Source organism: Aplidium turbinatum, chromosome 11, assembly GCF_918807975.1.
Source record: "Aplidium turbinatum chromosome 11, kaAplTurb1.1, whole genome shotgun sequence".
Lineage (NCBI taxonomy): Eukaryota > Metazoa > Chordata > Ascidiacea > Aplousobranchia > Polyclinidae > Aplidium > Aplidium turbinatum.
This window is the reverse complement of record NC_137482.1, coordinates 18,793,724-18,809,627: the sequence shown is the minus strand read 5'-3', so window position 1 is coordinate 18,809,627 and position 15,904 is coordinate 18,793,724. Positions and strand designations below refer to the sequence as shown.

Here is a 15,904-nt window from a genome sequence, read left to right as displayed (position 1 = left end):
AAAAGATATTGCAGCATGACATTGTTCTACTAAGCACATTAGTAAGATACAGAGTCAAGTCCTTGGAATGTATTATACTAGTATTTATAGCTTTGTAAGTTTATTTCCCTTAGTACCTCTTTCTCGTATCCAGGCGTATGACCCATGTACGCAGATTTGGATTAGACGAACAAAAAGGCATTTTCTTGTCCACATTGTTGTCGTTCGTCTGTTCTTCACAGCTACGCGTGTCGAACTGACATGAGCGTCGGTTAGTCATATCAGCCGAATGGTGGAATGCCTAAGTCAGCACATCAGTCCTTTACAGCAGTAGCACTGATCAAAATACACTATTACTGGCTTGGAAGCTATCAAACGATCAAAGGCTTTCATTCGCAACCGGGCAATCACTTCTTATTCTTTCGATCTGATTTGTGCTTTTTATGCTTTGAATGAGACCTGCCTTCACGCGTTCTTTTCTTCTTTTTGTGCTCTTTGCTTTCATGATCACGTCGTGAATGTTTATGCGATTCTCTTTCACGTGATACATTTTCACGTGATAGTTTCCTACGGTGACTCCTATCCCTGGGACGACGATCAAAAACATCATCGTAACGTCTCTCTCGAGATGGACTCCGCCTGCGCTTTCTTGGACGTTGAGGACTTCTGTCATGTGTTCGTGGTGCCTCGTCATGTGACGGAGATGGGGATCTGAAATAACATATGCGTTGAGACCAATACATACAATGACGCAATTCTGTTTAACACAAATCCTATCTCAAACGCATCAGTACAGTGATTTCTAAAAATTGTTGTTACTTTAAGGACTGGAAACAATAAAAACTCTACTTCATACATTCCATGCACACAAGCTTTGCTAACGTGCAAATTTGCATTAAAAATGACTTGGAGGTTGATGTAATTTTAATTGCAAACTAAATGTACTGTATATCTCTTATGATAGCTACGAGAAATTAAACATGCCGAAATGGGATCACCGAATCTCAAACTCTGTTTCATTTTAATATGGTAAAACTTTTAAGGCTACAAGTGTTGCCAGATTCTCTCTGGCTTTCCGGTACAAGTACAAAAAGTAATTCAAGATTGGCATGGTGACAGTGGTCTAAAATATAAACAAACGTTACATTATTATATTTACAAACTACTAAAACTAGCGGCTCCAATTGTTAACATGCGCAGTAGGTCAACCTCCAGTTACTTTTGCATGCTTGTACGAATGTACGTTGACAACCTGTGCATGTATGTCCCGGTGCGTTCCTAGTCCAAACTTAATTTAGTACACACTAGACTTACAACACCAGCCTGGGTTATGCAGTGGAAGAAAAAGTTAATACAAAAAGTAATGCTTCGTTTAATCATAAACTTATTAATAGAAAACATTGCGTTAAGTTTAATTTCACAGTGTGGACTGTGGATCGCTTGCCGAGCAGTTTACTCAATTAGATAATCACTAAAGAAATTCAACCAGGGTTGAACGTACCTCATGTCAGGATTCCAAACTTTACGAAGTTGTTCCATATGTACTGCCAGGACACCGCGAATAATCTGACAAGCAATGTTCAAAACACTTTTAGAAATTAAGCACTACACCATGGCATTTGCAATACCTCAGTATTTGAGTAAGCAGTATTGAAAGTACCTATCCATCCCTTAAAGATACATTGCTTTACGTTGAACCGACACACGCAAGTGTTTCACACACATACGCTGTTCGGTTTCTTATTCATGCCATCAAAACTAACCTAAACCACTACGCACGCAAGAGATCCCCAGACAGCAAATCAATCGTTTTTTATATTGATTTAGTGTCTACAGACGTTGAATCAATGTAAGAAACGACTGAATTGTTGTCTGGGGAGAAAATGTCTTCACAAGTCAGACGTAGCTTACTTCCGTTTGGCTTCTTTTTGTTACATGGACATTCTTGGCCCGGTATGTTTGCCTCCTCCTCTTGTGATCTCGCTGTTCCTTGATAGCTTCCAAGTTGCTCTTGGTCGAGAACGCTGTAAATAACTCAAATAATTATAGCAAACGCAACTGTGATTCGAGTTTCTACAGCTTCTTGCAGAGGTGGGGACTTTCTACTTTGAAAGTAGCGCGTTATCGCTACCGCTACAATATGCCAAAACAGCGGTGCCACTGCTACCAGTCGATGAAAATACTGCGCTACCGCTACTTCGGTCTTAAACTAACACTGGAAAGCTCGAGTCAAGTATTTTGTGACGTCAAAATGACATTGAAAACGAATAATATCACCTTTCAGTATCATATTCGTTTACACTGCCATTTCAACGTCGTCATGGAAAAGAAGTTCTAGATGAAATTTCATTCTTATGGTCCAGTGTTTCCATCAAAACTCTGTAAAAACGATTCATTTTTTTACTTTAAATTAAAAAATTAAATTTTTATTTATCAAGCTGTGAGCCAACTCGACATCAGACTGGACAATTTACCCGTTGAATGAGCGACAAAAGGAGACACAAGTTTTTGTTCTAATGTATCCATGATCAATGTATGCTACTATTGTAATATAGATTTTCTTTCACCACACAACCAGTTAAAGCTCTGTGTTACTTTCATTTTACTTATAAAAAAGATTTAAAATCACATTGACAAATAACCTGCATTGTTATCTTTCGCATAAAGGTCCACAAATATCTCTGGTTTTTCTTTCTTCTGTTTATTCATATGCAACCGCTCAATAATTTGATCATACACTTGCAATCTTTCGGCATGTGTCAAAGTGCAGACAAAGTGCTCGTGAGTTCTCAAAGGTGGAACTCCAGGAGCAACTTTAGCAACAATATCATCTGGAAGATATGTTCACAACTTGGTTAAAAGTTTTTCACATCAAAAAATATTACTCACTGGTAATTTATACAGAAAACGATGTAAACTCAAGTATATCTTTCGAAAGCATACCACAACACTATTAAAATCATTGGAACAAAAAAAGTTGGGTTTGCAAAGTGACATGATTTTATATTATAGTTGTGCACCTTCACATGCGTAGGATTCACTGAACGACTGAACGTGAAATTGTGTTACCTTGGAAATCGAAAACAAGCCGCAAAAAATGCTAACAGAAAATATTCAGATAACAAAACTAAACTCTACGTAAGTTATTATATACCAAATTCACTGCAACTAAAAACAACAAATAAACAAATATGAAAAAACAACAAGGCAATCGACAAAACTACATTGACCTATCAACAACGAAGACAAAGTGTAATGCGGCGATAATTTCTGAAGTACCTAAGGCCGAAACATCACAAGAATTAAACATCTGGCTTTCGCACACTACAATATATACTAAGACTGTTAAAACTTGATATGCAGTAACAGTATGCACAAATTCTCATAAAATTCTGATGGATAAAAATTCATTCTTTAAATTGCACATCTGTATTGGAAATAAAGTTGTATATTTACCAGTGGATACACATGGGCCAGAGAAGTTGCAATCTTCTTCTTCAATAATTTCATCTATTTCAGCTTGAGTGTAACCAGCCTTTCTCCATTTGCATCGTCTTGTGTGTTTTTCAATACTATAATACATGGTGCTGTCACAGTGAGCAATAAGCCATTGTTTTTAAGAGCGTCATCTTTCATCAAACAATTACTACTTAGTACTTACTGGCACAATCAAATGTTGCCATCATAGAAAAACAACTAAATCTGTGACCGTAAACAACTTGCAAATCAACTTAACTTGATGTAAGAGGTAGTTAACTTGAATCCTATAGCTTAAGTCCCACATTGAAATTATTCATCAAGTTTTAAAATTACATCTTTTTAGACAACATGGAAGAGGGCTTAATGTACGTACAGTATATATACACAGCTAAAGCTGTTGGATACCCATTTACTAACCTTTTGGTTGGTACTTGGTGGTCTTTGTCAATTGGACACTGAACAAATGGTTCATCATCAGTTTTGTTCCAGCCAAGTGAATCTTCAATCTTCTTGAGAGTACTTTTGGCACTGCTAAGAAACTCTTGCAATTCAATTTGATATTGATTCATTTCAATACCTGCATATACACAACAGACTTCTGTAATTGCATAGGCAGTAAGGGTTATGTGCAAGCTTTATAAATTCCCTGTTTTAGCCTGATGTTGCAAGTTCGCTGTGGTAGTAGCGGTTTGCACTAGGTTTTGGAACACAGTTCCCTGGTCATGTGCCATCTATGGCAATTGGTGTTGGAGTCAGTGTGTTGTTGTTTTGTAAGGTTCAACAATCAACGTAGCACATAACTAGGGAACTGTGATCCGAAATCTAGTGTGTGCCGCTACTACAGTAGAATTCGCCTATAGTGACTTTGGCTATAGTGACACTTCGCCTATAGTGACACCTGTTACAAAGTCCCGTTTGCAAACCATATGTTTTGCATAGAAATGACTTCGCCTATAGTGACTTTGTGTATAAGAACACTTTGCTTACAGTGACACATTTCTGTTCCTTGGGCTCAAAAATTTCCGTATAAGGACACTTTACGGTGTATCAACATTCGCCAGTTCCCAGCCAGCAAATCCATCTTTTTCAATTGATTTAACGTATGCAGAGGTTGAACCATAAAGGATTGATTTGCTGACTGGGTTTGAATTAAACCAACATGGGATGCGCATGCGCAGATACTGCACAAGTGACGTTATCAACAACGTCATCATTCGTCTATAGTGACACTTCGCTTATAGTGACACTTTTTCTGCAGTCCCTTCAGATGTCACTATAGGCGAATTCTACTGTACCACAGCAAACCTGCAGCATCAGGCTAAAGCAGGTAATTTGTATTTACTTTTGTGAAGTTAAACAATCATGCTGCTGAAAAAAACTCAGCCTACTGCATCAGACTTTAGTTTTGGGATAAATAATTGTATATATACATTCCACAATAAACCTGGATCTTCCAAGGTGATGGCCTGTCACCAAGGTAGCTACAACACTCAATGTATTCTAAGTTGCAAATAAATTATATATGATATATACTTACTGCATGGGCGACTAAACAGATGTAACAAAATAAAACATGACTAAACCACTTGGCAGTGACATGATTTATTTAATTCAGATAAAAATAAAACCTACAAACATGAGCTTTGTCAGAATGATTGCTCTACCAGAAAATATTACAAAAGAATAAGGTAATGCCAAAAACAAAACTATATATACCATACAACTTTGTTAAAGAGGTATGGTAACTTTGCTGAATCATATAACGATAATACCAAGCCATGACACATTTAAGAATCGAATATGTAAAAATAAACTAGAAATAATTAACATTTTCTGCTATACAGCATGTTAGGCCTTGTCCAGCATCTGAACAACTAATTCATACATCACTGACATAAGAAATACAAAAAAATACAAATGAACTAAGATGGCAAAGAAGATAATTAGTGCATTATATGGTGCTACTGCTATAATTACAAGAGAAAAACACATCATGAGTTTACACATCACGAGTTACATAAAGACGCTGAAAATATACAAAGTACCTATGGCAAACAATTGCTTGCCAAGCCTACAATCACAGAATTCGATGACGAGCAAAGCCTCATGAATTCTAGTGTAAAATGTTTACATATAATTTCAAGAGTCTAAGAATGATTAATTGCTTAAGCCTAATTAAAGCTTAAATAATAGGATTTTTAATGGCACTTTTTTTAATCAGTCACATGGACTTAACAATGCATTTACAGTTTCCGTTATGCAAACAAGTAAATTCGGAGCTAGTATGCAAGTCCCCCCCCCCCCCCCCCCCCTTGGTACGGTAACTCATGACAAAGAGAAATTGACCAAAACATGTGGATTGAAGTGTGTGAACAGTAAAGAAAAGGTAATGTAGTTTCACCTTATATGTTTGGTCGAGTCCTGTCTTTATCATGAGTTACCAGTGGGAGGGGGGACTTGTATACCAGCTCCGTAAATTCATATACACAGAAGAAGACATTTAGACACAAGTACTCAAATAGGATAGAAAGAAGTCTAAGAGTTTATTTTTGGTGCCATACCAACACCAAGACAGCACACCAGAAAGCCTCGATAAAACGCAAGATTGAGTAGCCTACTAGATTTTACCTGGATAGAATAGAATTACATGTTTTAACGCAGGACAATGCGGGTGCAACCTAATTCGTACAATGAACAATTCATACCGTCAGTTTGTACCTTGAAAAGATCAAAAGAAAAAATTAAAAAAAAGGGTAGTCGCTGATCGCAGTTTCCGCAAACATTTTAAAAGGGTTTGGGTATCTGAGTATCGGTATCCGCAAACTGAAAAGATTGAGAGAAAAAAATAGAATATTGCTGATCGCAGTTTCCGTTTTTCCGCAGATTCCGCAAACATTTTAAAATTTCCGGAAATGCAAACATTTTACAATTTCCGGTAATGATGCTAAAAGTTTGCCAAAGTCGCTGATCGCAGTTTTCGCAAACATTTTAAAAGGGTTAAGGTTGATCGGAGTTTCCGCAAACATTTAAAAGGGTTAAGGTTTAGGGCTAGGGTGTTTCCGTAAACAAACAAACTGAAAAGATCAAGAGAAAAAATAGAACAAAGCCGAAGTCACTGATTGCAGTTTCTGTTTTTCCGCAGTTTCCACAAACATTTTAAAATTTCTGGTAATGATCCTAAGAGTTTGCCGAAGTTGCTGATCGCAGTTTCCGCAAACATTTTAAAAGGATTAGGGTTGATCGGAGTTTCCGCAAACATTTTAAAAGGGTTAGGGTTGATCGGAGTTTCCGTAAACATTTTAAAATTTCTTTAAATGATCCTAAGAGTTTTTGTTTGTTTGCGGAAAATTTTAAAATGTTTGCGGAACTGCGATCAGCGACTTCAGCTTTTTTAATTTTTTCTCTCGATCTTTTCAAGGTACGAATTAGGTTGCAGCCGGACAATGCAATCTCAAACTTTATTTTAATAGATCTCGACATATTGTTAACATAAATAACAAATCATTTCGATTTCTTACCAATGAAAGGAAAAGTAAGAAACTTTTCTGAGCAATTTGAGATGGAAACTGATGATGACGAGAAACTTCAAACTTGTTACATTCTTATTTGTTTGGTTTTGGAAACTTTTGGTTTGGAATTGGATGAGTGCTGCCAGATGTCTTTTGCTGCCCGAAGTTTAACATGGTTATAGATTTAACAAAAATAAATAAAAGCGGAGAGGAAAAAAAGAGTGTGGTTTACGAAAACGAGAATATAAATAGGAAAAATGAGATTTAAGAAATTGGTGCTTTTTGTTTTTTTATTTCTTAAACCACACTAGTTTTTTTCTTCTCGTTTATACTTTTGTTTGTTAAATCTTTGACCATGTTAAAGTGTTTACCTTTGTTCAGTGTGCATTTACCGCCACTTACTGAGTCAAAAAATTCTCTTACAAGTAGTCAAAAAAAGAAAATTGAAGTATTTCGGACACACAATCAGGAAAAAATCGTTACTAAGATCATTAATAGATGGGAAGATAAATAAAAAGGTGAAAAAAAACAAATGCAGACCAAGAATGATTTGGACAACAAACAGTTCTAAATGGACAAAGTTAAATTATAAGAGTGCAGTGCTAGCAGCTCAGAATCGAAAACAATGGCGCATTGTATCCAACCATGGCACTTCTTCTCTTCTCTCGTTTGACTTGTAGTAGCTTAGATTGGCAATGCCTCATCGTGCAGCCATGATACGGTAGTTGGGTCCAGTTTTCGAATACCAATGATTCCACTTGGGGGCCGTAAGATGGGGCATTCGTGGAGTATGTGTTGCATTGTTTGTTCTACCGCTCCGCAGACACATATCGGCGTATTATGCAACCCCCACCTAAATAGATTAGCTCCAGTGCAGCCAACGTCACATCTGATCTTGTTCAATGTGACCCATGCCTTTTTGAGAGGTCTGCTCCAGGAGGGATGGAGAGTGCTGGTATAACTGAAAACTGGGGAGGGATATGTGGCAGCTCGTTCCATTCCTGGGCCCATGTCTCCATGCAGCTGAAGTTCTTATCCACAAGCTGTGTAGCATATCGATGGAATGGGCGCCTTGATGACAGGCGTTGGGGTCTGACTGGTCCATATCTTTGGGAGTGACTGTGGAGAAGGTGTTGAGGATCGAGTCTTGCATGCAAAGCCAGTTTGTGAGAGGCTTCTTCCCTACGGACATGAGCAGGAGCAATGCCAGCCAAAGTTGGCAGATAAGCAGTAGGTGTGGGGCGGAGACAGCCAGTGATGATGCGCAAGGTGTCGTTAATGCATACATCCATCTTTTTTGTGTGTCTGCTACGGTTCCACACAGCTGTGGCATATTCGGCTGAGCTGTAGACCAAGGCTAGTGCACTTGTACGCAAGGTTGATGCTCGGGCTCCCCATCCTGTTCCTGCAAGGCTTCTCAAGAGGTTATTTCTCGAGGTAACTTTGGCACGGAGTGACTCGATGTGGGGTCTGTAGGTCAACTGTCGGTCAAGTTTTACTCCAAGGTAAGTTGGGTTTGGAGTATATGGTAAAGGATTTCCTTTTAGCGAGACAGACAGTTGACGCTGGGATTCCCGATTATTTAGATGGAAAGCGGAGATTGTTGTTTTCGACGCATTCAGTTTGAGCCTCCATTTGTCCAAATAGTCAGCCACCAGTTTCAGGTCAATTTCAAGTTTTCTTTCCACCTCGTGCCAGTTCCTGTGAGCGTGTAGAAGAGCTAGATCATCCGCATAGCCATACTGTTGCGATGTAGTGCATGGGAGGTCACTTATATAGATATTAAATAGGAGTGGCGATAGTGTTGACCATTGGGGGACGCCATTTTTCAGGCGGCGTGGTCTGCTGGGTTTTCCCTCGTTGGTATGCAGTATGAAGGTACGGTTCGAGATGGTCTCTACCAGAAACTTAACCATGTGTCGGTCAGGAATGAGTTGTAATAGTTTCATAGTAAGACCGCGGTGCCACACAGTGTCATAGGCTGCTGTAAGATCCACTAGGACAACACCCATCTTCTCACGGGCTTCAAAACCACTTTCGATGTTATCTGTAAGCTTGCTGACAACCTGGTCAGTTTGTACATCGGCCGCGTCGGAATCCAGCTTGTTCTTTTGGCAGTTTTGGATCAACGATTGGTTCGAGTCTGCTCAATAAGAGACGCTCAAGTAACTTGTATGGTACACAGAGCAAGGAAATGGGCCTGTAACTTTTAGGGTTATCAGCTGGCTTGTTGGGCTTTCTAATGGCTATGATGTTAGCTTTCCTCCAGATCTTTGGGAGAAGCAACTTCTTTAGGCAGAATGACACCATGGCACTCTTTATATATCATTATCGCCGATAAGCAAAACCGCTATGTATCCCACTCTCCATATGAGGAAGGAACATAATGATAATGATGAGTCAATTTGTTTATTTTGTCAATTTATTTTGTTTCAATAGCGCTACATAAACAAACAAGCAGAGTAAATGAAAATTAAAAACAATGCATTGTAAGTTACAGCTACAGTTAGTGTGTTGATTATTTGGCGTAAATTGTTAGGAGCAGAGCAGAGGTGTACAGAAGCCAAAGTTTTAGAGTATTTAGGAGCCAGAATCTCGGTTTTTGGCCGGAGTCGAAGTGGAGCCGGAGTCTGAAACTCTTGGCAAAAACTGGAGCCGGCAGTGATGGGCATTGTCGGCGATAATTTACCCGCGATAATTATCGGCGATAAATTTTTATCGCCTATCGTTATCGCTCAATTATTTTTTCAGTTATCGTTTATCGCTATCGCCAAAGGCAATATTTGATTATCGCCGATAAATTTTATTTCGAATCAACACACAAGTGGAAAGACAAAGAAAAGTAGTATTTTTACTAGCCACCTAGTTAATGAAACTAAAATTGAATACAGATTGAATCTAAATACAGTATAACCTTTCTCATTTACCTATGCGCCATAGCCTACCTCAATCAAATATTTTTATTCCCACTAATACAGTGTCTATATTGTAATTCTTATTTCAACAACTGAGCGTTCTGCCATTGCTTTAATGATAATGTTCACAAAAAAAAAAAAAAACAATTATCTGAAATTATCAGCAAATTACGATAATTATGTTATTGTTCTAAAACAAACACGACTAATTTGACAAGCTTGATGGATTTCACAGTAGGCTATGCACATCTTTACTACCAATAGGCTAACGCTTAAGATTACTGATAAATTTTCAAGCATTTCGCGTTTTTTGGAATTTTTTCAATTATTGCTGACTTTGCTGTAAACAGCCCTTAAGCAGAAAGCAAAATACAAAGTTTGGAATTTTTTATGGTATTTTCATTTGATTTAATTATTTTGCCTACTGCACGTAAGCGGCAGTGTAACTCAATTGATAAAAGCATCCAACTGGTATCTGAAGGTATAATTATAAGCACGACGGTTACCTTCTAACTCAGGGGTGTGCAACGTACGGCCCGCGGGCCAAATGTGGCCCGCGAAGAAAAATTGTGCGGCCCGCGAAGATGTGGCAATTTTGAATTGTGTGCGGCCCGCGAAACGTGTTTATAATTTAGTATAGTCTGGTACGTGCGAACAATTCATTATAGAGTGGATTATTGTACATTTCGCACCTTCTGTTAACTATTTTAGAAATCTCTCACTGGCCACCGCTCATCCGATTGTATTTAATTATTTGGAATGTCAGTAGATCAGAGGCACAGAATTGCACAGAGAATAGCTCAAACTATGAAACCGTATTCTGACAGTAATTTTGTGAAGCAGTGTCTTATCGATGTCGCAGAAGAAATGTGCTCTAAAATGAAGAGTGCGTTCGAGAAAATGGTGGACGATAGCGAGGCGTAGGCTATCGATGATCTTGCTTGTGATATTAGTGACACTCTCACTCTCAATAAGGATAAGGTGAAGAACTTTGTTTCATGGAGCTTTGCAATCGATGAAAGTAGGCTACGGACCAGAAGGACACAGCACAGTTGGCCATATTTGAAAAGGAGTGGACAAAGACTTGAACGAAGCGGAAGAGCTTCTGTCATTACAGTCAATGAAGGGTACGACAACTTACTGGTGCTGACATTTTTACTGAATTGATGCTTTTGACAACTTCGAACTGGACTTGTCCAGCTTATGCGGAATCGCAACTGATGGTGCTCGATCCATGTCCGGAACTGGCATTGGATTCATAGGTCTCTTGAAGTCTACCTTGAGGAAGAGAAAAATCGATGATGACATAGCAATTTTTCATTGTATCATTCACCAGCAAAACCTGTGCGCAAAATCCTTCAAGTTCAAACACGTCTTAAGTCCGGTTGTTAAGGCAGTAATTTCATTCGAGCACGAGAGCTCAACCATCGTCAGTTTCAAAAGTTTCTGGATAATCTCAACACGACACATAAAGATCTACTTTACTTTTCCGAGGTGCGTTGGTTAAGCAAGGGCTGCATGTTGCAACGATTTTACGAACTGCGGAAAGAAGTCGTAAATTTTTTGATTTTACCGAAAATACCTCAACCAAGATGACTTTCCACATTTGAAAAAAACATGACTTCAAAAATGGCTCTTTTTGGCTAAACGTATTTGTGCGAACAGATTTTTCCTAAAATGGGCGTCATAAAATATCCCCATCGATCCGTTCTGACAGGCGAACACCTGGAAAATGGACTTCGAATTGCGAGCACTTCCATTAAAGTAAATTTGGAAAAAGTCGTCCGGAAAAGAAACCAGCTGCAAATTTCTCACTGAACTCGTAGTCGGTGTGACAATAAATTTGAATAGCAGTTTTCTTTAGAAATCTATGTGTCTTAACTTATTATTTCTGCAGGGAGATAACCTCTAATAATGCCATAAGATTAACATGAATAACAAAAAAACTACTTTTTTGTGCCTGCAACTACTAGAAAACATATGTTAAATAAACGTGTGGCCCGCGGTTTCACCCAGATATTTATATATGGCCCTCCTGTAATAAAGGTTGCACACCCCTGTTCTAACTGCTTCGAGCTATTCTGGAAATAACAAAATTTATTCTAAGAATTTTCATCCTTGGAGTGAAAATGCTTTTTTTACAATTATTTAAGCACTTTCGCATAGCCTACTTAGCAGACCTGGTCACCAAAATTGACATAGTGAAATTACCGTTTGTTGTTAAAGTAGTGTTGTTTACGAAGTAGCCAAGTCCATCAACTAGTTACTCGTTTTTCCTTTGCAATATTATGCAAGGGGTAAAAGTTGCCCGACTCTCTCCCTATCGGAGCCTCAGCGTAAAGGTAGAAACAAAATTTTGGCTTCCTCGTCCACTTAATTCCAATTCTTCAAACTGCTCAGCCTAAACTAGCGCTAGGATTTTCTGCCTAAACTAGCGCTACTGAGGATTTTCCGCAGGCTCCCCGAGTGCTATATTTCATAGGCCTATATAGGCTACTATTGTAGCCTAGGCTACACATAGGCTACAAAGAAACAACAACTTTTGACATCGAAAAAGGGATAGTGGATTAATTGAACATGAAGTTTGGTGGCCGTGCTTAATGTACTTTCATCCACGTAACCTTTAAATCTGCATCGCATGCACGTTTTAAACTTCTGTAGTTTTGCCACCTTTTCCTTTTGTTAGTTTTGTTCCCGTTCACTATTTGTAACTTTATCATTGTTGTTGCTTTCCGACAAAGAAAATATAAATTGAATTCTATTGAATGGAAAAACCATACACTTCTGCTCTAAGCTTCAAGCCACAATTATAGGCTATGGTAGCCTAACCTACGGCTTTAAGAGATCTATATAGTCAGCTTTATTATTTTTAGTGCACCACCAGGTTCTAAAATCAATTTTAACGTAACCCCCAAGCCGCCAAGTTATTGGAACGGTAAATTTAGGATACCTGAACAAATAAGCGTAATAAATGGAGCCTGAACACATGTTTCGTTAGCCTATGTCTTTTATCAAATAACTCCCTAAAAGATACAAACAAAATGTTCTCTCGCATCCATATTTGCAGAATGCTTGCAGCATTTTATTGCAGTCACAATATTATTACTCAAGCTGCTGTGAATAGAATTAGCATGACAATGCAATAGCCTAGCCTACAGGCTAAGCTGTTTTTAAAATATTCTTTCTTTTATACATCACACTGCGATGCAAATATAATATTCAATTAAGAACTACAGTATTGCCAGTTTACCACATGGTATTTTCACTGCCAGTTTATCACTACTCATGGAATTTTCAAAAACACCACTTAAAATACAAAACAAGACCAGTCTGGTTGTATATTTATAAGACATTATCTAATGCCCATCAAGCTGTTTTTTCTCCACAACAGTTTAACTTAAGTCACTAATAAGGTTTTCAATTTTCATTTGGTCGCAAATTCGTTTCAAACAATGTCAAGCTTATGGGCACCTACTTTTTTACAACTAAATCTCATATACATGAAGTGTTATCGTTTAAATAAATAAAACAGAATAAGTTTAAATACAGTAACTTAATTCTGTCCGATCACTGGTGCACTTACAAACCCCTAAAACCTTCCCATAGACCCCAAAGTGATCGGTGGATCCCAGGTTGGGGGCCACAGAGACCAAGAACTTAGTTTACTTTTAACACTGCAAGCAAAGCAACAACATATTAGCTGAACTTTCTTTCCGTACAGGACATTTCAGATCATCATAAATGAAACTTTAATTTTGAAGTAACCATGCATATAAATATTAAAGTTGAAAGTTGTACTCTCAAAACATTAAATTACAATAGACACAAACGTAGGTCGTGGTGTAGCTAACAGACGGCCACAGGGGAAAACTAGAGCCTCACTTCTGAAAAACTTTATTTTGCATCAAAAACATGACGCCAGTATAACAAATATGACCAGTGGAGTCCTTCTTCAGCTAGTTTTGCACCCTGAAGATAAATTTAACTTTTTGCCAGTGTAGCTTACACCAGGGACGTAGCATGCGGGGGAGGGGGGTTGAGAAAGCAATCGCCTCTACAAATATTTTATCTTTCCCCAAAAAAAATACATTGTAGTTTATGTTAAATAACATTTAGCCCCCCAACAGTTGCTTTTGTGCCCTTTAAAAGAATGTCTATCTACGTCACAGGCCTAGTCTATGAAAAGCAAAGTTAAACGCAATCACTGGGTTGGAGTTCTCTTTTTCACGCATACGGACGAACTGTTACTTTCTCACAATTTACTCACAAAGTTTGTTTACAACGGTGCTATAACATGAGTACACCGAGTGTGAAAAACTTCATGTTTTCTTTTGATTTCTCCTGTGCCCAAGTCCAAAAACAATTCGCTACGGTGGCGACTTGACACGGTGTCCGTAAAATCTTCATCATCATCTCCTACCCATACTGCTTTCCATATTGTATTTTCGTCTGTTTGAGTAGCTTGAGTTTTCTTTTCTATCATACCAATGTCACTAGGATCTCGTTTATCGTGTCCTGCAATGTCTGCAATCTCGCCTTCGGGTTTTTTCAAAACTTTATTGGACGATTTTGATAAATACAGATCGTCTTCCTGTATTTTGTCGTCAGTATTTAATGAACTCACACTCTCTTGAGCTTCGTCAGACACTATAACGGCTTTGTCTGCTTTTTGTTGTTTTTTGCACCATAGCAGCAGCAAGAGAATTCCACCTCCGGCAAGCAATGTTTCTAATATTACTGAAAGAAAATTGTGCTCTTGCCTGCTTTCATCCATGAAGAAATACAATTTAAAAATTATTTTTGAGAGTGTTGTATATTAGGCAACTCTTTTCTGAAAAATATTGAACACAATTTTTATTTGTAAAACGTCAATGCAAAACTAAAAACTTTTCAAATATGAAAGAAGTTTTCCGTATTTTGAAGAATCATATATTTCAAAAACTTTAAAGAATATCGCACAGAAGTCAAGCGTCGGTTAATTTTGTATAAAAACAGTTGTTTTTCGGAATAGTTCAATATTGCAAGTTTTATCAGTTTCAATAAAGCTAAAAACATTTAAAAGTAGATCTCGGGTTTACCTTCGTTGTAAGAGAACTTATATACAACCTTTGACCAGTGTAGGCAGTTTTGTGAAGCAAATACAAAACTTGTAAAAGGTTAGTAGGCCTAATCTACTCAGCACGTAATCTACGCTACACTAATGTAATATTAATAATAATAAAAAAAAATTATTGATTAATGTGAAACCAGCCTAAAGGTGATCCCTGTGTCAAATGCACGGTTTGTATGTTTCTTTGGTTGGCTCTATTGTGGTAGCCTATACCTGTCTTATTGATGCACTTTTTGGGTAATAAGCAATAAATCATCTTGACTAATGAACTTTGCATAGCCTAACAGTTTATTCACCAACCACTCTCGTGAAAAGCCTATCACGCCTGTGCCAGCAGCTGAGAAGGTTGACATAAGCCTCACTACTTCCTCATACAACATGAACCTTTTACGTTGCAGACTGCGTTGTCAAATTTTAAGTTTGTGTTAGATATAGGGGACTGGATGTAGCCTAATTATGATCTGAACAAAGCTTCCATACATTACAATAAAAGAAACCTTACACAATCAAGCAATGCAAGAACATTGGCAACGGTAGAAGAAAATATATTTTAGTTACAACGAAACCAGCCGAAATCTTTTGTGAAATTTGTATCATGGGGATCATTATCGTGAATCTTGCCTTGCCACTGAGAGTACGACCTGCTCACTGTGCACGTACAGTATACACTTGAGAAAAAGTTTTGTTGTTTTAGTTATAGGCCTAGTTTTTGTTTAGTTTTGAGAATATAAGCAGTTTTTTGTCGATATAGCCAACCCACAGCAAAAACAAAACGCACAGAATATCGTAATGCAGAAAGCAGTTTAAATTTAAAGCGGTTGCTTCGTCACATGCCATCGCACAACGATTATAAACCAGGGTTGCCAGATTGATAAAACAAAAAAGGCCAAATGCATCCCCAAAAAAGGCCA

The 15,904-nt window shown here is 38.0% G+C and overlaps 1 protein-coding gene across 1 annotated transcript; it reads right to left on the bottom strand.

Moving 5' to 3' along the window:
* Positions 1-82: 82 nt before the first annotated feature.
* Positions 83-7,077, bottom strand: LOC145780089 (U11/U12 small nuclear ribonucleoprotein 48 kDa protein-like). Its single transcript, XM_082591802.1, has 7 exons — positions 6,978-7,077; positions 3,877-4,036; positions 3,436-3,551; positions 2,622-2,810; positions 1,891-2,003; positions 1,481-1,545; positions 83-690 (listed from the first exon to the last, which is right to left on the bottom strand). Exons 2-7 carry the CDS (start codon positions 4,026-4,028, stop codon positions 387-389), a joined length of 939 nt encoding a protein of 312 aa, XP_082447928.1. The 5' UTR covers positions 4,029-4,036; positions 6,978-7,077; the 3' UTR covers positions 83-386.
* Between the last annotated feature and the right edge of the window lie 8,827 nt (positions 7,078-15,904).